This window comes from Chrysoperla carnea, chromosome 5 (assembly GCF_905475395.1).
Source record: "Chrysoperla carnea chromosome 5, inChrCarn1.1, whole genome shotgun sequence".
Lineage (NCBI taxonomy): Eukaryota > Metazoa > Arthropoda > Insecta > Neuroptera > Chrysopidae > Chrysoperla > Chrysoperla carnea.
Genome location: NC_058341.1, coordinates 3,859,665 through 3,875,981, shown reverse-complemented (window position 1 = coordinate 3,875,981; position 16,317 = coordinate 3,859,665). Strand labels below are relative to the sequence as shown.

Genomic DNA, 16,317 nt, shown 5'->3' with positions numbered 1-16,317 from the left:
AAAAGGAGAGGTTGGAAAGGAAAAAATAATTTGGAAAAATGAAATTACATATTCAAAATTGCACATTTCTCTATCCCACCACGTGCATTTCAAAGTTGATCTATTTCGATAGATCTATTTATGTTGCACAATCATATTTACTTATCAACTTTTGAATAGAAATGTTCACTAGGTAATCTAGACGAAGAGGTCCATCGAAATAAATATATACAGAGACGAAAACGTATATACAGCAGATATACAGTTATAAGCTATTATATTTACTTCTTGAATTAAAATATTTACTTTTGAATTTCAATAAAAGGATTTTATTCGAAAATGGAAATGTATCTATAGAAATGTAAATCGGAGTGTAGGAATGTCGAGTTCGAATTCAATCTGTTTAGAACGTCACTAGTTCAGATACAGTAAAAACTGTTTACGTACGGTGGCACTTTGTAAAAGAGAATTATATAGTTTTGTGTTTGAAATAATCTTTAAAATTCTATCAAACATTAATTAATAAAAAATATTTCTGCCAGTATAAACCCTGGCACACTTAGCCCATATTGAACCTATCGTTTAAGGATGTATGAGCATGGTAGTGGAGGGACAAATTTAAAAATAGATATTTTCAATTTTGATGATAAATTTATATTATTACTTGATCATATAAGACGAAAAGTAAGAATAAAATTTTTCGATATCTGGCTTAATTTTCAAAATATCGAAAATTGAAAATTTTGTTTAATTATTTAGCTTTCGATATTTCGAAAACCAAGACACATATCGAAAAATTTTATTCTTATTTTTCGTCTACATTCATGAAGTTATAACAAAATTTATCATCAAAGTTGAAAATAAGATAAAAATAATTTCAACCCTTAATCTACCCTGCTCTTACATCGCTTATATGGACGGTGACACTTAGTTTTTTTCTTTTCTAATTCATTGCTAATATGTTTACTTTCTATTAAAAAGTTTTTTTTAAATTTGTTTTCATTCATTCCAAATGAAAATTATCAAAAACTTCCAAAATATGTCGTTTTTTAAGATTCCTCCATAAGAGCCAATGTATTTTATATCGATTTTTAATGATTTTTTTCTTAAAAATTTGCACGGATACCTAAGCTGAAATTTTAACCACATATTCTTTGAGTAAAAGACTACCTACAAACAAATTTTGAGCCTTTAAATCAAACATTGTTGTCATGCTCATACATCCTTAACTATAAGAAAAGACATCTAGAACTTTTTCAATAATAACACAAAAACTTACCATTTTTTCCCATTTGATTTGATTGTTTATCTTTCCAATTGACATGTGGCTTTGTCATGATTCCACCACCTCCAAAACCAACTTCCCGTCTTCCTGTTGGTGGTGCCATAGAATTCGTTGACGATACCGAATACTGTGTTGCATGTTGTATTTGTGATGAAATCGATGATGCCGTTGTAGTTTGTGTCATATTTTCCATATCGCCACCGCTACGCCAATGATGATGCGATGATGTTGCGGATTCTTGAAAGCCCGAACTACTAAATGATGATTTCTCTGATACGGCCGAAGCAACACGTGATCCGATGTGGCAACGTATGGATTTGGATGTAGTGAATAACGCCCGATTATTCCGTTCGGGTCGTAATAGTATTATATACATTTTTGGTATAAATAAAAAGACAAATGTGACCATTGCACTTAGTGTTACACAAACACACATTGTTATAATCTGTAACAATCGAGAAACAACAAAATTGTATTAAAAAATGTACTATTTTATAATTCTTGTAAACCGATTTTTGGAAACTTAGCTATAAAATGTTCTCAATCAAGTCGGTTCGACTGTTTAGGGGCTACGATGCCACTGAGAAACATACAGACGCACAGATAAACATTTTAAACTTATTACACTCCTTGTTAAATCGATCTCGAAGTTTTTGTCAAGGACATCAGATGAGATGGAAAAGATTTTTAGAGAGCTATCATTTTTTGCTACAAATTTTTGGAAATATTTTAATTAAAATTGAAATATTTTAGTTGACTTTGTTCTTTTAAATTATTGTTTTGAATTACCTAATTATTTTACCATTACACTTTTCGAAATGAATTGAGCCAGGTTTATTTGACCATTCATTTCTATAGTAATTATTTATATGTTAAAATTATATGTCATGCCTTTTCCAAACTAAATTGATTTTGAAGATCATCGCCAACTTTTGAGTTTTTTCGGGTATGTAACACTAAGCTCACACTTGAAACATAGCTAAGAATACTTTGCGTTAAATTACCTTAAAGCATAATTTGCCCTCTCGCAGGTAAACAGTGATGTTTACGAAAAAATGCTTGAAACAGAGGTTGTATATTTTTTTACATTTAAACTCTTGTTCTATCTCGAAAAGCTTACAAGATGGGTCTCAATTGACTTGATATTTGTCATTTACGAACTCGACCTCACGTTATATACGTCCTAAGCAGGCTATACATTTCAGCTTGATATCTCTTTTCGTTTTTTGAGTTATCGTGATGACAGACGGGCAGACAACAGACAGACAGACAGACTAATTAGGTGATTTTATGAATACCTATACCATAATTTTTTTCATAGCATCAATATTTTTAAGCGTTACAATCCTTCCTGTATGGAATGGCTCACAATAAAAATATTACACGGACTTAAAAAAAAATAAAAAAAACTCTTTAAAAAATTTATGTTTTAATTAAAAAACTGTACATTATGTTACAGATGATAAAACTATACAAATTGTTACAACTTGATCATGAACTTTTTCTGAGAGGAGTAAATAATAAGTGTTAGAGGGCTTTGAGATGGGGGTGGGGGGTGACTGAAAGGGGTTGTAGAAGCTGATATTGATGTTCTAATCCAGTTACGCTATCTACTACGTTCATCGTGGTTATTGTTTTATCAACTTTTTAACAAGTGTATCTGGTTACTATTAGTAAAACAAATGTAGAAAAACTTTTTTGAAGAAAACTTTAATTTAAATCAATTTTTGTTCTGCACCCAAAAGGATTCCGTACTTTTTTTGTTCTCTTACAACAGTATTTTATAAAAAGTGAGCCTAAATGGCCGAGCGGTCTCAGGCGTTTGTCTTTGTCTGTTTGTCCAGTTAGAGTAAGGTTGCGGGTTCGAATCCAGGTAGCGGCAGTGTGAACATTTTATAATCAATGGGAGTGCAGAATTGATCACATTGTCGTCGCTTGGATAAGAACGAAGTAACCGACTCTATCCACATCAAAATGTAATTGTAAATATGTTTGTAATTAAATAAATAAAGATTAACAAATAATGATGTGGGAGGCCACTGTTACAGGCGTATATGTCCGAGAAACCGAGGTTAAGCCCCATTATTATTATTATTATTATAAAAAGTACAGTGTTATACTCTGGAACCTGGTTAAGTGAGACACCTGGATATCTAAGCCACTTACCCAATGTCTTAGATATCCAGGTGTAAATAAATATTTGTCTCATTTACAGAGGGTGCCATTAATAGAGATCAGAAAACAGGTTATTTCAGTTATAGAGGTGCGACTAGTAAATTGAATAACGTATTATCAACATCATTGCTGCTACAGACATTATGACTACCGAGCCTTCACGCAGACTCTTGTCCCTTTTCTTTAATCATCGGTCCACTTACCAGAATGTTTTTGTTACGAAATTGCTTGACCCATGTTAGCAAGAACTGTTCAAGTTCAGGTTATTCTGACGTTAGCAGAAGTAAGTGGCTGTTAAAATCGGAGATGTTCTACCAATTTTCCACATTTTCGGATTATTAAGTGTCTCAGGTAAAGGCATAAAGAAAGTAATTTTCGAAATAAAGCAATTTTAAAATAAACTGTCGAAACCGGCATCATTTCTCGTAACATAAGGTCCCTCGATCACTGTCATTTTATTGGCTATAAACAAAATATGTTATGAGACTGACACTTACCTTCGTTTCACTACCAAAATAAATCGGAACAAACGCCACCCAAATCACACACGTCGTATACATTGCAAATCCAATAAATTTTGCTTCATTGAAATTTTCTGGTACATTACGTGTTTTCAGCGCGTACACCGTACATAAAATAATTAGAAAAAAATCGAATGCTAACGGTGCCAACACCCCCGTTGGTGTTGTATTACAAACTAAAATCACCCGATCCAAAGCCGGATATTGAAACGTTGCATCCGCTGGCTCATAAATTAACATTGTTATAGCAAAACCAACTTCCAAACTAATTAAAAAACATGTGATTAAAACTTGTGATGTTCCAGACATAAAACGTGGTTTACGTGTTGGAAAACGTTTTTTTGAACCGGCTAAAATTCGTGCAATACGATTTGTTTTCGTTAAAAGTGATGCATAAATCATTGCGAAACTTATTCCGGGTAAAGTACGCGATAGCGAACATGAAATATCGGATGGTTTTGATATAATTGGAAAAGTTGTCGCATGAGATAGCGTCATTCCGGCTAATATTAAGTAGGATAATTCGCGTGTCGAAGATTTCACCACTGGTGTGTTGTTGAAACGTACAAAAACAATGCAACCAAATGCTGTTGTTAAGAATCCAATACATGAAAAAACAATTGCAACGATGGCTTGAGTATCCGTCCATTGGACGAATTCCACTGGGATATGATTGCAATCTGAAACAGAAAAAATAAAAGGGAATTGAAGAATGATAATTTTTGATATCGATAATAGAAACAGTTTCTTTTTTTTCATTTGGTTTTTCATTTATCTTAGTATTATACCCTGTGAAAAGAAATGTTCGTACCCTGTGTAAAATATTATAAACTGATGGAATGAGAATAAAAAATAATGGATATGTATCGTGAAACACCCAGTAAGAACTATGCTCCTTTCAAAACAAAATTTAAAAAACCCCTGACAAATGCGATTTAATTCTTGTAAACCGATTTTTGGAAACTTAGCTTTAAAGTGTTCTCAATCAAGTCGATTCGACCGTTTAGGGGCTACAATGCCACTGAGAAACACACAGGCGCACAGATAAACATTTTAAACTTATAACACTCCTTCTTAAATTAATATCAAAGTGATGATCAAGGACATCAGATGAGATGAAAAGAATACCTAGAAATAATAAAATATTATTGGCACTGGTTTCTATGCACCGACAGGAGTTAGCACATCTCCCTAGACTTGTATTATCAGAATTACATAAAAATAAAAATAAAAATTAAATAATTAAATAAATTAGAATTGAAGAAAAATTAAAGAAAAGAACATAGTTTCTACCGGGTGTCAAACCTTTCGCTCTTTTTTTTACAGGCGATAAATTTTGTTTAAATAACCTTCTCATTTTCATTTGACCTCAAATTTCAGAGTAAAATTTATGAAATTGCAAAGAAAAATAGAATAGAGTTTTTAATAAAATAACAAATAATATTGTGTGTTCAAGTACCCACTTTCCTGTTTTTCCAACTTCCGTTATATGAGTTTTTCACATATTAAATGAGAAAATTCAATTTTCCCATATATACAATTTCAATAAACATCAATAAATTTAAATTTTATTTAGTGTATTGTTTTTTTTTTTTGTTATATATGATGATACGTATGATACGTATATGTAAAGAAAAGTGTACAGGAAAAGTCAAAAGAAAATTGCCTAGAATTTTATTTCCTTGTAACCGACTTCAAACAAAAAAGGAGGAGGTAATCAATTCGACTGTATTTTTTTTTATTGTGTGTTATCTCAGAACTATCGAATGGGTGAACCAATTTTGATGATTCTTTATCTGTTTGAAAGGCTTCCCATGTTGTACCATTTCATTTTGGTCCAGTTCTGACAACGGCATCCATGAGAAAACCATAAAAGTCTTATATTTGCATTAAGTATGCACGACAAGAGGACGAATAATTCAATATCACGCCAACCGATTTCGATGATTCTTTTTTTAGTGATAAATTAGTTAATGTACTTCAGATTCACTAAAAATCACAAAATAAAAAAAAACTTTCATCAAAAAGAAAACCGACTTCAAAAGAAAAACTTTTCCAAAACAAATTAAAATGCACTCTAAAAGTAAAAAAATAACGATAATATAATGCAGTTAAAATTATTGTTATTTTTGGATTCGGTGTCAGCTAAGCTAATGTAGCAAACTGTTATGTCATAGTTGTGTCCTTGGCTGACACCGACTCCAAAAATAACAATAGTTTTAACTACATTATATTATCGTTATTTTTTTACTTTTAGAGTGCCTATTAATTTGTTTTGGAAAAGTTTTTCTTTTGAAGTCGGTTTTCTTTTTGATTAAAGTTTTTTTGTTGTTGTATTTTTGATATTGTTTATTCAATTTTGAACGAAAAATGCATATATGAGTTTACAGAATGGTTCAAAGGTTAGGCAAAAATGTTAGTTTTATCAGATGCTTTATACTCTAGTCATATAATTACTATTTTTAATACATGTTCTCCTAATATTAATTCAAGAACTTTTGATTTTTTCACAACTTTTCTACGAAATCTGTTGTTTGTTGTTTTTAACCACGGGTTATGACGGGTCCTTACGGATCAAGTTAGTAATATTATAATTCTAAACAAAGTTATGTTATTAATTTAAACACAATCGCAATGAAAATTAGAAACGTCATCGAAATAGTGAAGAAAATCAAAATCAGTCATTCAATTTTAGATTAAAGTCATATTTTGTGGTTTTGTAACATTATTATTATAAACTATATTATAATAAAACTAAAAGCATTAAAAGCAATTATATTACAAAACACAAAATATCATAGAAATATCATATTCACTCTCAATCATCAAAAACATAAATACAATAATATTCATATTAATAAATATAATAATAAATATAATAAACTATTTTGTACAATGATGTTCTAAATTTAGTGTGTTACATAAATAAAATTGAATTAGATGTTCATTCAAAATAACTTCCTTGCACGCTTGAGAGTGTCACATAGCCTTTTTTGCTCATTTCGAATTATAATTGATTTTTCCGATTTTTGTGGCTTTGTGCGCCTCAATAGCGAAATTTTGTTTGAAACGTACTAATTTTGGGTTAATATTTCCATTTTTCGTGTAAGTAAGTCGCCTATATAACTACTTTGGCCAAATGTGGGAACCATGATAATAGTAAAATATTGAAGTTACGTAATATTTGACCGTAAATTTGAAAAGTATGGCAAAAAATTAGTAGGATTACATACTTGGTTTATTAAAATACGATAAAATTTTGGTGTGATGGAGCAAAATTATATTTTTTGGATTTTAATGACGTCATAGTGTATAAAAAATTTTTTTGGATATTTTGGCCTAATTTTGTTGGATTGGAATGAAATTTTTTTTGAAACATACTTAGTTTGGGTCGTGTTTTCCATTTTTCGTGTTAGTAAGTCGCTTATACCACTCATTGGGTCAATTGTTGAAATCATGATAGTTAAATATTAAAAAATATTGCAGAACCGTTAATTTTGACCCCAAATTTGAAAATTATGGCCAAAAATTGGTGGGATTACATACTTGTTTTATTAAAATGCGATAAAATTTGGGTGTGAGAGAGCAAAATCTAACTTTTTGGATTTAATGACGTCATAAAGTATAATAAATCAATTTTTTGGACATCTTGGCCAAATTTCGTTCGATTTGAATGCAGTATTTTTTGAAATACTCATCCAATTCCATTGTCAGTAAATCACGTATAACACTCTTTGGGTCAAATTACTATTCCTTGGAGATAGCATTTAAACTAATTCTCCCAACCTGGACTAGGCCCCGTGGTTTATGAATATTCCTCCTTTTACAGGTTTATCTTACTCTTCACAGGACAAGCAATTTGTATTGCAATTGAATCACTTTGTACAATAAATAGGACATATAGGACAATTTTAAATAATACACAGTCATATAAGAATGTCAAATTTAAGGATATCAAAATATTAGTAGCAAATTATTTTCGGATAATCTAAAATATCTTTTATATAGATTTCTTTTTTTTTGGTATGTATTTATCAGCAAAAATAAATATCATATGTGTCTAGTTAGATGTCTATTACAGATACCACACATATATATGTTCATTCATCCTTTGTCTAAAAAGTTTGATTGTATATCCTGTAGGATTACAAGGAATAATATAATAACCCATGTAATGTGTATTTGACTTTAATTGTCATTAAAATTGAAAAGTAAGTATTTATTTTTTTACCCGCCATTGAAATATTTTGACTTCTTTATTTAAGGTTTGTCATAAAAAATTGGATTAAAACTTATTTGTACGAAATTTCAATCCATAACATGATCCGTTCTCTCTAAAACAGAAACAAGGAAATGGGACATCCCAATCTTGGCCAAACTTTGTTCGATTTGAATGAAATTTTATTTGAAACACACTAACTTTGGGTAGTATTTTCCATTTTGTAGTAAGTTGCTTATACCACTTCTTGGGCCAAATGTGGAAGCCATGATAGTTAAATTTTGAAAAAGATTGCAGTAACGTTAAATTTGACCCAAAATTTGAAAAAAATAGCCGAAAGTTAATGAGATTACATACTTGGTTTATTAGAATAGGATAAAATTTGGGTGTGATAGAGCAAAATCAATTTTTTGGGAATTTAGTGACGTCATAGTGTATAAAAAAACATTTTTTGGATATCTTGTCCAAATTTTGTTCGATTTGGATAAAATATCCAAAGTGATCCACTGTGATTTGCTTATTTTTACGAAATTCCATGTCATAGCATGATCAGGTCCCTCTAAAACAGAAACAAGGAAATGGTACATGACAATCTGTAAAACTATTAGGCAATGATAGGTAAAAAGGGGAATTTTTCTAGGCCTTCTAATAAGTTTGCTGAAATTTCTATCAAGGTTCATCTAAACAGGTTTTTGTTTTGTAAAACAGTTGAACTATTTTAATACAATACAAGGTATTTGTACTTAAAACATGCATTAAATGGAATAAAAAAAATTGCAATTTTTTTTCAGGGAATGTGTATTTCTAGGTAGTTTTTTATAAATTTTTCAAGTTTTTATCAATAATTTCCATAAATTTCATCAATTTATATGAAAATAAAACATTTTAAAATATTAAATTATCTGTCAATTTGACGTTTATACAATTATTCAATTGTTTTTTTTTATATATCATCTTTCAATTGTTTTTTTTATTTGAGCGTTAGACAAGGATAACAAATATGAATTTTAGATTTTTATTTAAAGTTTTATTTAATATTAAATATTATTTAAAAATGTTTTAAAGTAAATTTTATATTTTAAAATTAATTTTATTAATTTTATTAATTTATTTTCAAACAAAAACTTAAAATTAATCAAAATATTCGTTTAAAAAGTATGATTATTTTAAGTATAGTGACTCTCTCTTTAATTCATTTGGGATTATTTGGGCTTGAGATTAAATTTTAATACCCATAATTCTAAGTCATCTAAGCGTCCTTTTTGGTGTTGAATTTGGTATTGGATGGACGCGTTGAAATTTTTGTCCATATTTTATTGATTTTTCTGGGGAAAATCGATATGATTTATAATTATTTTTATATAAAAATTTGTATTAATAGTTTTTCAATGTAGTGAAATATTTTTTTGTTGGAATTGTGTAATATTTTATATAAAAAAATAACTTTGAAAATCACTCAGTATACTTAAATACAGGTAAATTAATTAATTAATTAATTTTTTTCTTTTTAGGTGATTTAAAGTGAGATTTTTATAATTGGAAAAGTTTTATTTATTTTTATTTTTTTTTAAAATTACCTGCAATTAATATAAATTACTTTTATTAGATAATTAATTAAATTTACTTCATTAAATTATGATCTCATTATCATATAACGTACATTTTTGAATGTAACGGACATATTGACACTTTAACTTACTTTTAATTTACAAATTTTGTTCGATTCGATTGAATTTTTTTTTGAAACATTGTAAAAAAATTTGAAAAATATTGTAGAAACATTAAATTTAGCAATTTTTTGGATATTTTGGCCAAATTTTGTCCAATTTTTATGAATTATTTTTTAAACCGTCTTAACTTTTTTTGAACTGTACTAACTTGAATGAAAATAATCTGCATATTCTACTTTTATAACTTGCAAAAATTTTATATCTTTGTTTTTTTCAGTGTTTTTTTTGGATCATCGAATATTCCTGAAGGAAGAAGTCTCCTAAAGGTTAGTGAATTTAAAAAAAATAATTTATTGAATAAAATATATGTATTTCAGAAAAGGATTAAATAATCCTTTACATTTATATCGATTTTTTGGAAAAATATTAGAAAGGTACTTCGTGTAGTTCCTATCGGGATTTTTTGATATAATATTTACGAAAAAATATTTCAAACAAAAGTTGTTTAATTTTTTATAAGGAACATTTTTTACATTTAAACTTTTTTTCTATCTCCAACGGTTTACAAGAGTTGGGTCCTACTGACCCAAGACTCAATTCATTTATGTTGCTCATTTACGAACTCGACCTCACTTTTTATGTCCTCAGAACGCTATACAAATTTCAGCTTGATATCTCTTTTCGTTTTTGAGTTGTCGTGTTTACAGACGGACAACCGGAAATGGACTAACTAGGTGATTTTATGAACACCAAAATTTTGTTCGTGACATTATTTTTAGGTGTTTTTAGATAAATTTGGGACTATTCAATATCAATATTTTTTTTAGACAAGCTTGAGACTTAACTTATTAGTTATTCCGTGTTGAATTCCCTGATTTTTAGACCACCGTGTACAAAACGTATATTTAGAAGTTTTGAATGAGCTAAGTGCAAAGTGCAAACTATATTATTTTGTTAATACGTTTATTGCTTATTAATATTTGTATACCTTGAAGGAGAAAACTCTCTTTACATTCTCAGAGCATACGTTAATTAAAATAACATAACTTTCTCGATTCTGGTTTGATCTTTGTTGTATTATTGGTAATTTTCATGCAACATTCTAGAGATGCATTCAACACTCAACATACTCCCATTAAATTATAGCCCGAGCAGATATTTGCATACTTTTAAAAAGGATTTTACAATCTCATACAGAGTGGAAAATTGCAAAGTTTAATGTGGGGACATCATGTTCTGACATCAGGTTAAGTTTTTCGAGTTATTAGCCAATTTAGATTCTTAAAGGTAATAGATAGAATAACACTTTAAATTAGAAAGATGATTCTCGTAAAAAAGCTAACCTTTTTCATTTAAACCACCAACTTTCAGAGAAAACGCGACTTAAAAATATGCCATTATTTCTTTTAAGAAACACGCGAACTACAGAAAAATGCTTTGGCCAAAAAGAAACCCGAAGAACTGGGTCCAAAAAAACATGATGTCACCCATTTAAGTTATTTTTTGATTGTTTACCTACAAAACAAGCTATCTGCTATTATAGATTCAAATGACACACCCTGTACACCTCTTTGCCAATTTTCTCGGAGTATTAAAGATTCATCTGTTTATTATTTATAAAATTTAATATTGTACTGTGTTCTTGGGTTCATGTTTAGTGCATACACAAACGATATTTCAAGATCATTATATTTATGTAACACTAGCTGTGAACTACCCGCTTTGCTGGGCAACATTCCCACTTTCACCCCTCCCCCCATATTCCATATCCTTTTCTAGGTTACTATCTATCACCTAACTGAAGTTCATCAAAATTCGTTCAGCCGTTTAGGCATGATAGAGCAAAACTCCCAGCAAAAACCATAAAAAAATCACTAACTCAATTCAGTTTTCTGCCTACTTCCTACCCCCTAAGTACGATGACGTGATCATTTTGATCTTATATCCGTTTTTAGGTAACCATCTATTACCTTACTAAATTTCATCAAAATCTGTTCAGCCGTTTAGACGTGAAAGTGCAAAAGTCCCAACAAAAACGACTAAAAATCACTAACTCAATTTAGTTATCTGCCTACTGCCTACCCCCTAAGAACGATGGCGTGATTATTTATAGCCTATGACCATTTCTAGGTTATTATCTATCACCATACCAAATTTCATCAAAATCCGTTCAGCCGTTTAGACGTGAAAGAGTAACAGACAGACAGACAGAGTTATTTTCGCATTTATAATATTAGTATGGATTGTCTCTGAAGATGTCTATACAAAGATGGTGAAACGTTTTCAATCTAAAACTGTGTACATACCTTATAAGGTTGTTTTGTATCTCAAGGAATAGAAGGTTTTCGTTTTGGTATCGAAACACCTTAATATAATCTGTCTTACCATTAATAAAAGGCGTTAAAATCCAATTTACGTGTAGTAAACGTATAAATAAAAATTATCGGAGTTGGTTATAAATATGTTTATGTGAATTGAAGTTATTTTTCAGTTGTAGACTGTACTTTTGTACATATTATATGGGTAATATGTTACAATATATTTATATAAGTAACATAACCAATAAACAAGGTATCTTTATTAATTTACTGTACCATGTAAGAAAATTACTATAAAGGTAACAAGATGACCTTACAAAACCTTATTAATATCAAATACATACAAAGTGCTTTAAAATTTAGGTAAATCTTTTGGGAAATGTCAAGCAATTGGTCCAGAATGTCACTCCTCCGAAATATACTTTTCGTATAATGGTCGTCAAACATGGATTCTAGATAAGATTTTGACTTTTTCAAGACAAGATTTAACTTAGTTTTTTGGATAATTTTTTACTCAATAAATTTCGCTTGAAATCTAGTACAAATTGCTTCTATTTGGGCTGTAATTACCCGAACAAATCTATAGATACGAATATTTGGATATTTCGGCGATTAAACGACAAGCTTTTAAAGTATTCATTGAAATCTACCTTATTTTCTGTGAACCAGAAAACATGATTCTAGATAAGATTTTGACTCAAGAGGAAAGTCAGTTTTTTTTTGATAATTTTTCACTCAAACAAACAAAAAATTGGGCTTATTTAACGATTGGGTTGATAGTTTTTGAATTTTCGCCTGAAATCTTGTACAAAGTCTTATTAAAATCTTGAACCTGGTATCTGAGAGCGGTTACGTTAACTGCGTTTATTAGTGCGTATTCCCTAAAATACCTGCGAAAATTTCGAATTTTAAATTCATTTTAAGGTCATCTTTTAAGGTCACCGCGTCAGATATTATTCTAATAATTAAATTAAAAAAATATATTTTAATCATTTTATTGCGACTGTAATTTCATATTTATAATATTAAAAAAATGAAATTCGATCAGAGAGAAATATTCGAATTTTCGTCAAATATAATGTTTCAGAAAATCTGTCCAAGAAAACGATATACTCCCAAGAAAAGCCAATTTTCTTTTGCATTTACCGTCAGTATTTTTTTATTCTAAATAGATGTCTAAATTTCTCTTTGTCCTACCCCACGATTTTTTAATCTTATTCGGGACTTTATTTGTTACAGGTGAAATATCATCTTGTAATTTTTCCACTTTTTCTTTAACACTTGTAATTGTTTCTCCTATATATTTCAGCATACCATCAAGCTTTGCTAGTGCAACAGCAGCTTTTTCCATTAACATTTTCAAAGTTTCTTTCATTCCCGTAGCTTCATGGAAATCTTTTAACATTTTCATTACAGTATGAAATACATCGTTTACATCGAATTTTATGGAATTATTCACCCCAAGTTTTTCATTAGAATTATTTGCAAATGTTTCATTATTTATTGTTACATTTAAACTTTGCTTTCCATTAAATTTAATTTTCCCATATGTCCCAATTTTTTCATTTTTTCCTGTGTTAAAGCCTTTCGTTTGATAAGGACGTTTTTGATTAGGGTTTCCAGGTCCAATTTTTCCATTCGAACTCTTAGGGGATGTTTTATTATTAAATGTTAGATTTAAATTTTGCTTTCCATTAAATTTTGATTGTATAGGTTTAAGTTGAATTTTTCGATTTTGATTAGTTTCTATTATAACGCCTACTTTTTGATAAGGAACATCGATTGTTTGATTCCCTTTTCCATATATTTTTATTGGAATATGATTTGGCATCATTCGAGTCTTTGAATTTGTTTCGGATAATGTTATATTGTCTTGAAACTTGGCAAATGTTTTGTTAAAACTGTTTAAAGTATTATTTTCATTTATGGTTTTTCCAGATATTTTTGTTATATTTCCTTGAAACTTTCCCAAAGTTTCATGAAAATTATTTGCATTCTTATTTCCAATTTTCGAATCATTATCAGATTGTGTTTTATTGGCTGATAACACAGAAACAATCCCCTAAAACAATAAAAGCGACCGATGGTTACATGTTATACACGATATGAAATGTATGGCGTTTACTACAATGCTGGTATGGTATAGACTATAGTATCTATGCTAGCATAAGTAATATTACAGTATTTATTAGGGTTATTCTCCAGAAGTATTGTGATATCACCAGCCAGTATGGGTCTGACGCCTATTTTTCATTGACTCGCCCGTTGTGGCTATTGCTATGTTGCTATTCTCTTAATATTCAAAACTGAATGGCGTTCAATTCGATACTGACATGGTAATATCCACAAAAAGTTCCGGTACTAAGAAGTAGTTTACGTTGTTTCAAATATTCTAAAAAAATTTGAGCGACAAAATATTCTTAAGAAAGAAAAATCCATGCAAAAATATGTAACCCGTTGATAAAAACTTATAGTTTTTTTTATTTGTATGTATAAATTATACTGTATTTTCAACACACATTGTCATATACTGGGTGGGCCATTATAGTGTATACAGCTAAATATCTCAAATACCTTTAAAGTTTTTTAGATTTAATTGCCTTGGCAACTTTTGGCTAAGATATTTTCCGAAGTTAGCGTGTTTTCTTTCGATTAAATGCAATGATGACATATTTTTAGGCCGCAATTCTTCCGAAAGGTAACGTTTTGCGAAAAAACTTTTTAAACAAAAATAGTTTTTTGATGAGAATCCTTAAGTGTTTCCAGAGAAATTTTTTAAATATGGACTTACCAAACCGATGAATAATTGTAAAAAAACCATTGTTCTAATAAAATGAGTTTTGAAATTTGCTTTACACTGTTGAAAATTTTAACCTATTGGAATTAAGTACAAAGCACTATTCTTCTCTGAAAGTCTATATTAGAAATAAAGCCAGCAAAAATTTTTAACGAAGGTCATTCTTGTGAAACTATTACCAAATAAGATCTAATTAGTAAATTGCTGTTTTTTTTTAACAAAAAATCTGAATCAGTTAATTAAAACTAATTATGAAATAATAAAAATAGATCCAAAGTCCACAATATAGTAAAGATTTTACGATTCTTACTATTTCGTTTTTGGGAAATAAAAAAGGTAGATGTGTTAATATAGATAATTGAAATTTTAAGCGTGATTTGATTGTGGATTTTATGGAAATTGTATTTTTCGATATTTGCATTTCAACGAGTGCATTTCAATGTTTCATTCTTTCGAAACCCAAAAAAATATTGTGCTATATTTTGACGTATTTTTCTGATTTAAATGATTTTATTTTAAGATATAGCTTATACGGCTAGAAATAGAATTTTGAGCCACGTAAAATCGTCAATATTTTGTGTTTCTTTATATAAATAAACTATATATTTGATATCAATTTTTACAGTATGTTATACGATTGATTATTAAACTTAATATGAAAATTTCAAAATATTTCATTCTTTTTATGATTTGAATGGTACACGCTATAAAAAGCTTGGAATTTCATTCGCGTATTTATATAAACACTCGATATATACTTTGTACCATCACAAAATACACAAAATATGCTTTTAGATATAAAGGAAATAGCGGTCTACCATTTAATATGTGTTTAGAAATACATATTACCTACAAATTTATGTGTAAACACATGGGAAGATCGTCAAGGTTGACTTAGCTTATTCATTTATAATATAGCACTGCTGACTTATAACTTTACCTACAGGAATATTACGAAAATTGACATTGTCTCATTCCTTCAGACCATGCTTTACTTGGATTTTTTTTGACATGAGAGGGAGAGGAGGGGGACATATTAGAGGGGGGGAGAATTGTCCTATTATTTAAATAAATGACTTCAAAAGTAGGTATATTTTAGATTGGTCTAAAGGGAAAACGGTGGATGGATGATATGTTTTCATAGATTTCTCCAAAACTAGCCGATTTGAATTAAAAAAAAACTATTTAAAGTGTTTGTTTACCTACAGAATTGAAAAAAGTTTTGGTTTATTGCAAAGTACATACAAATAAACCAAATACATGCTTTGTAGTCAAATAATGTGTTATTTTTAGCTTTACAAAACCATGAAACTACAAAAATATATAATATATTGTGTGCAAGCTTATAAATTT

The 16,317-nt window shown here is 29.2% G+C and overlaps 2 protein-coding genes across 2 annotated transcripts in view; both read right to left on the bottom strand.

The window, feature by feature from the left end:
• The window catches only part of LOC123300298 (metabotropic glutamate receptor 5-like), a 142,632-nt gene that overhangs the window by 20,815 nt on the left and 105,500 nt on the right, over nucleotides 1-16,317 (bottom strand). Inside the window, exons 13-14 of the mRNA XM_044882851.1 lie at nucleotides 3,937-4,640; nucleotides 1,259-1,709 (exon numbers count right to left, since the gene is read on the bottom strand). Coding sequence (XP_044738786.1) covers nucleotides 1,259-1,709; nucleotides 3,937-4,640 — 1,155 coding nt within the window. The remainder of the gene's footprint in view (nucleotides 1-1,258; nucleotides 1,710-3,936; nucleotides 4,641-16,317) is intronic.
• Nucleotides 13,271-15,083, bottom strand: LOC123301536. The gene is made up of 2 exons (XM_044884312.1): nucleotides 14,959-15,083; nucleotides 13,271-14,229 (listed from the first exon to the last, which is right to left on the bottom strand). Exons 1-2 carry the CDS (start codon nucleotides 14,986-14,988, stop codon nucleotides 13,327-13,329), a joined length of 933 nt encoding a protein of 310 aa, XP_044740247.1. The 5' UTR covers nucleotides 14,989-15,083; the 3' UTR covers nucleotides 13,271-13,326.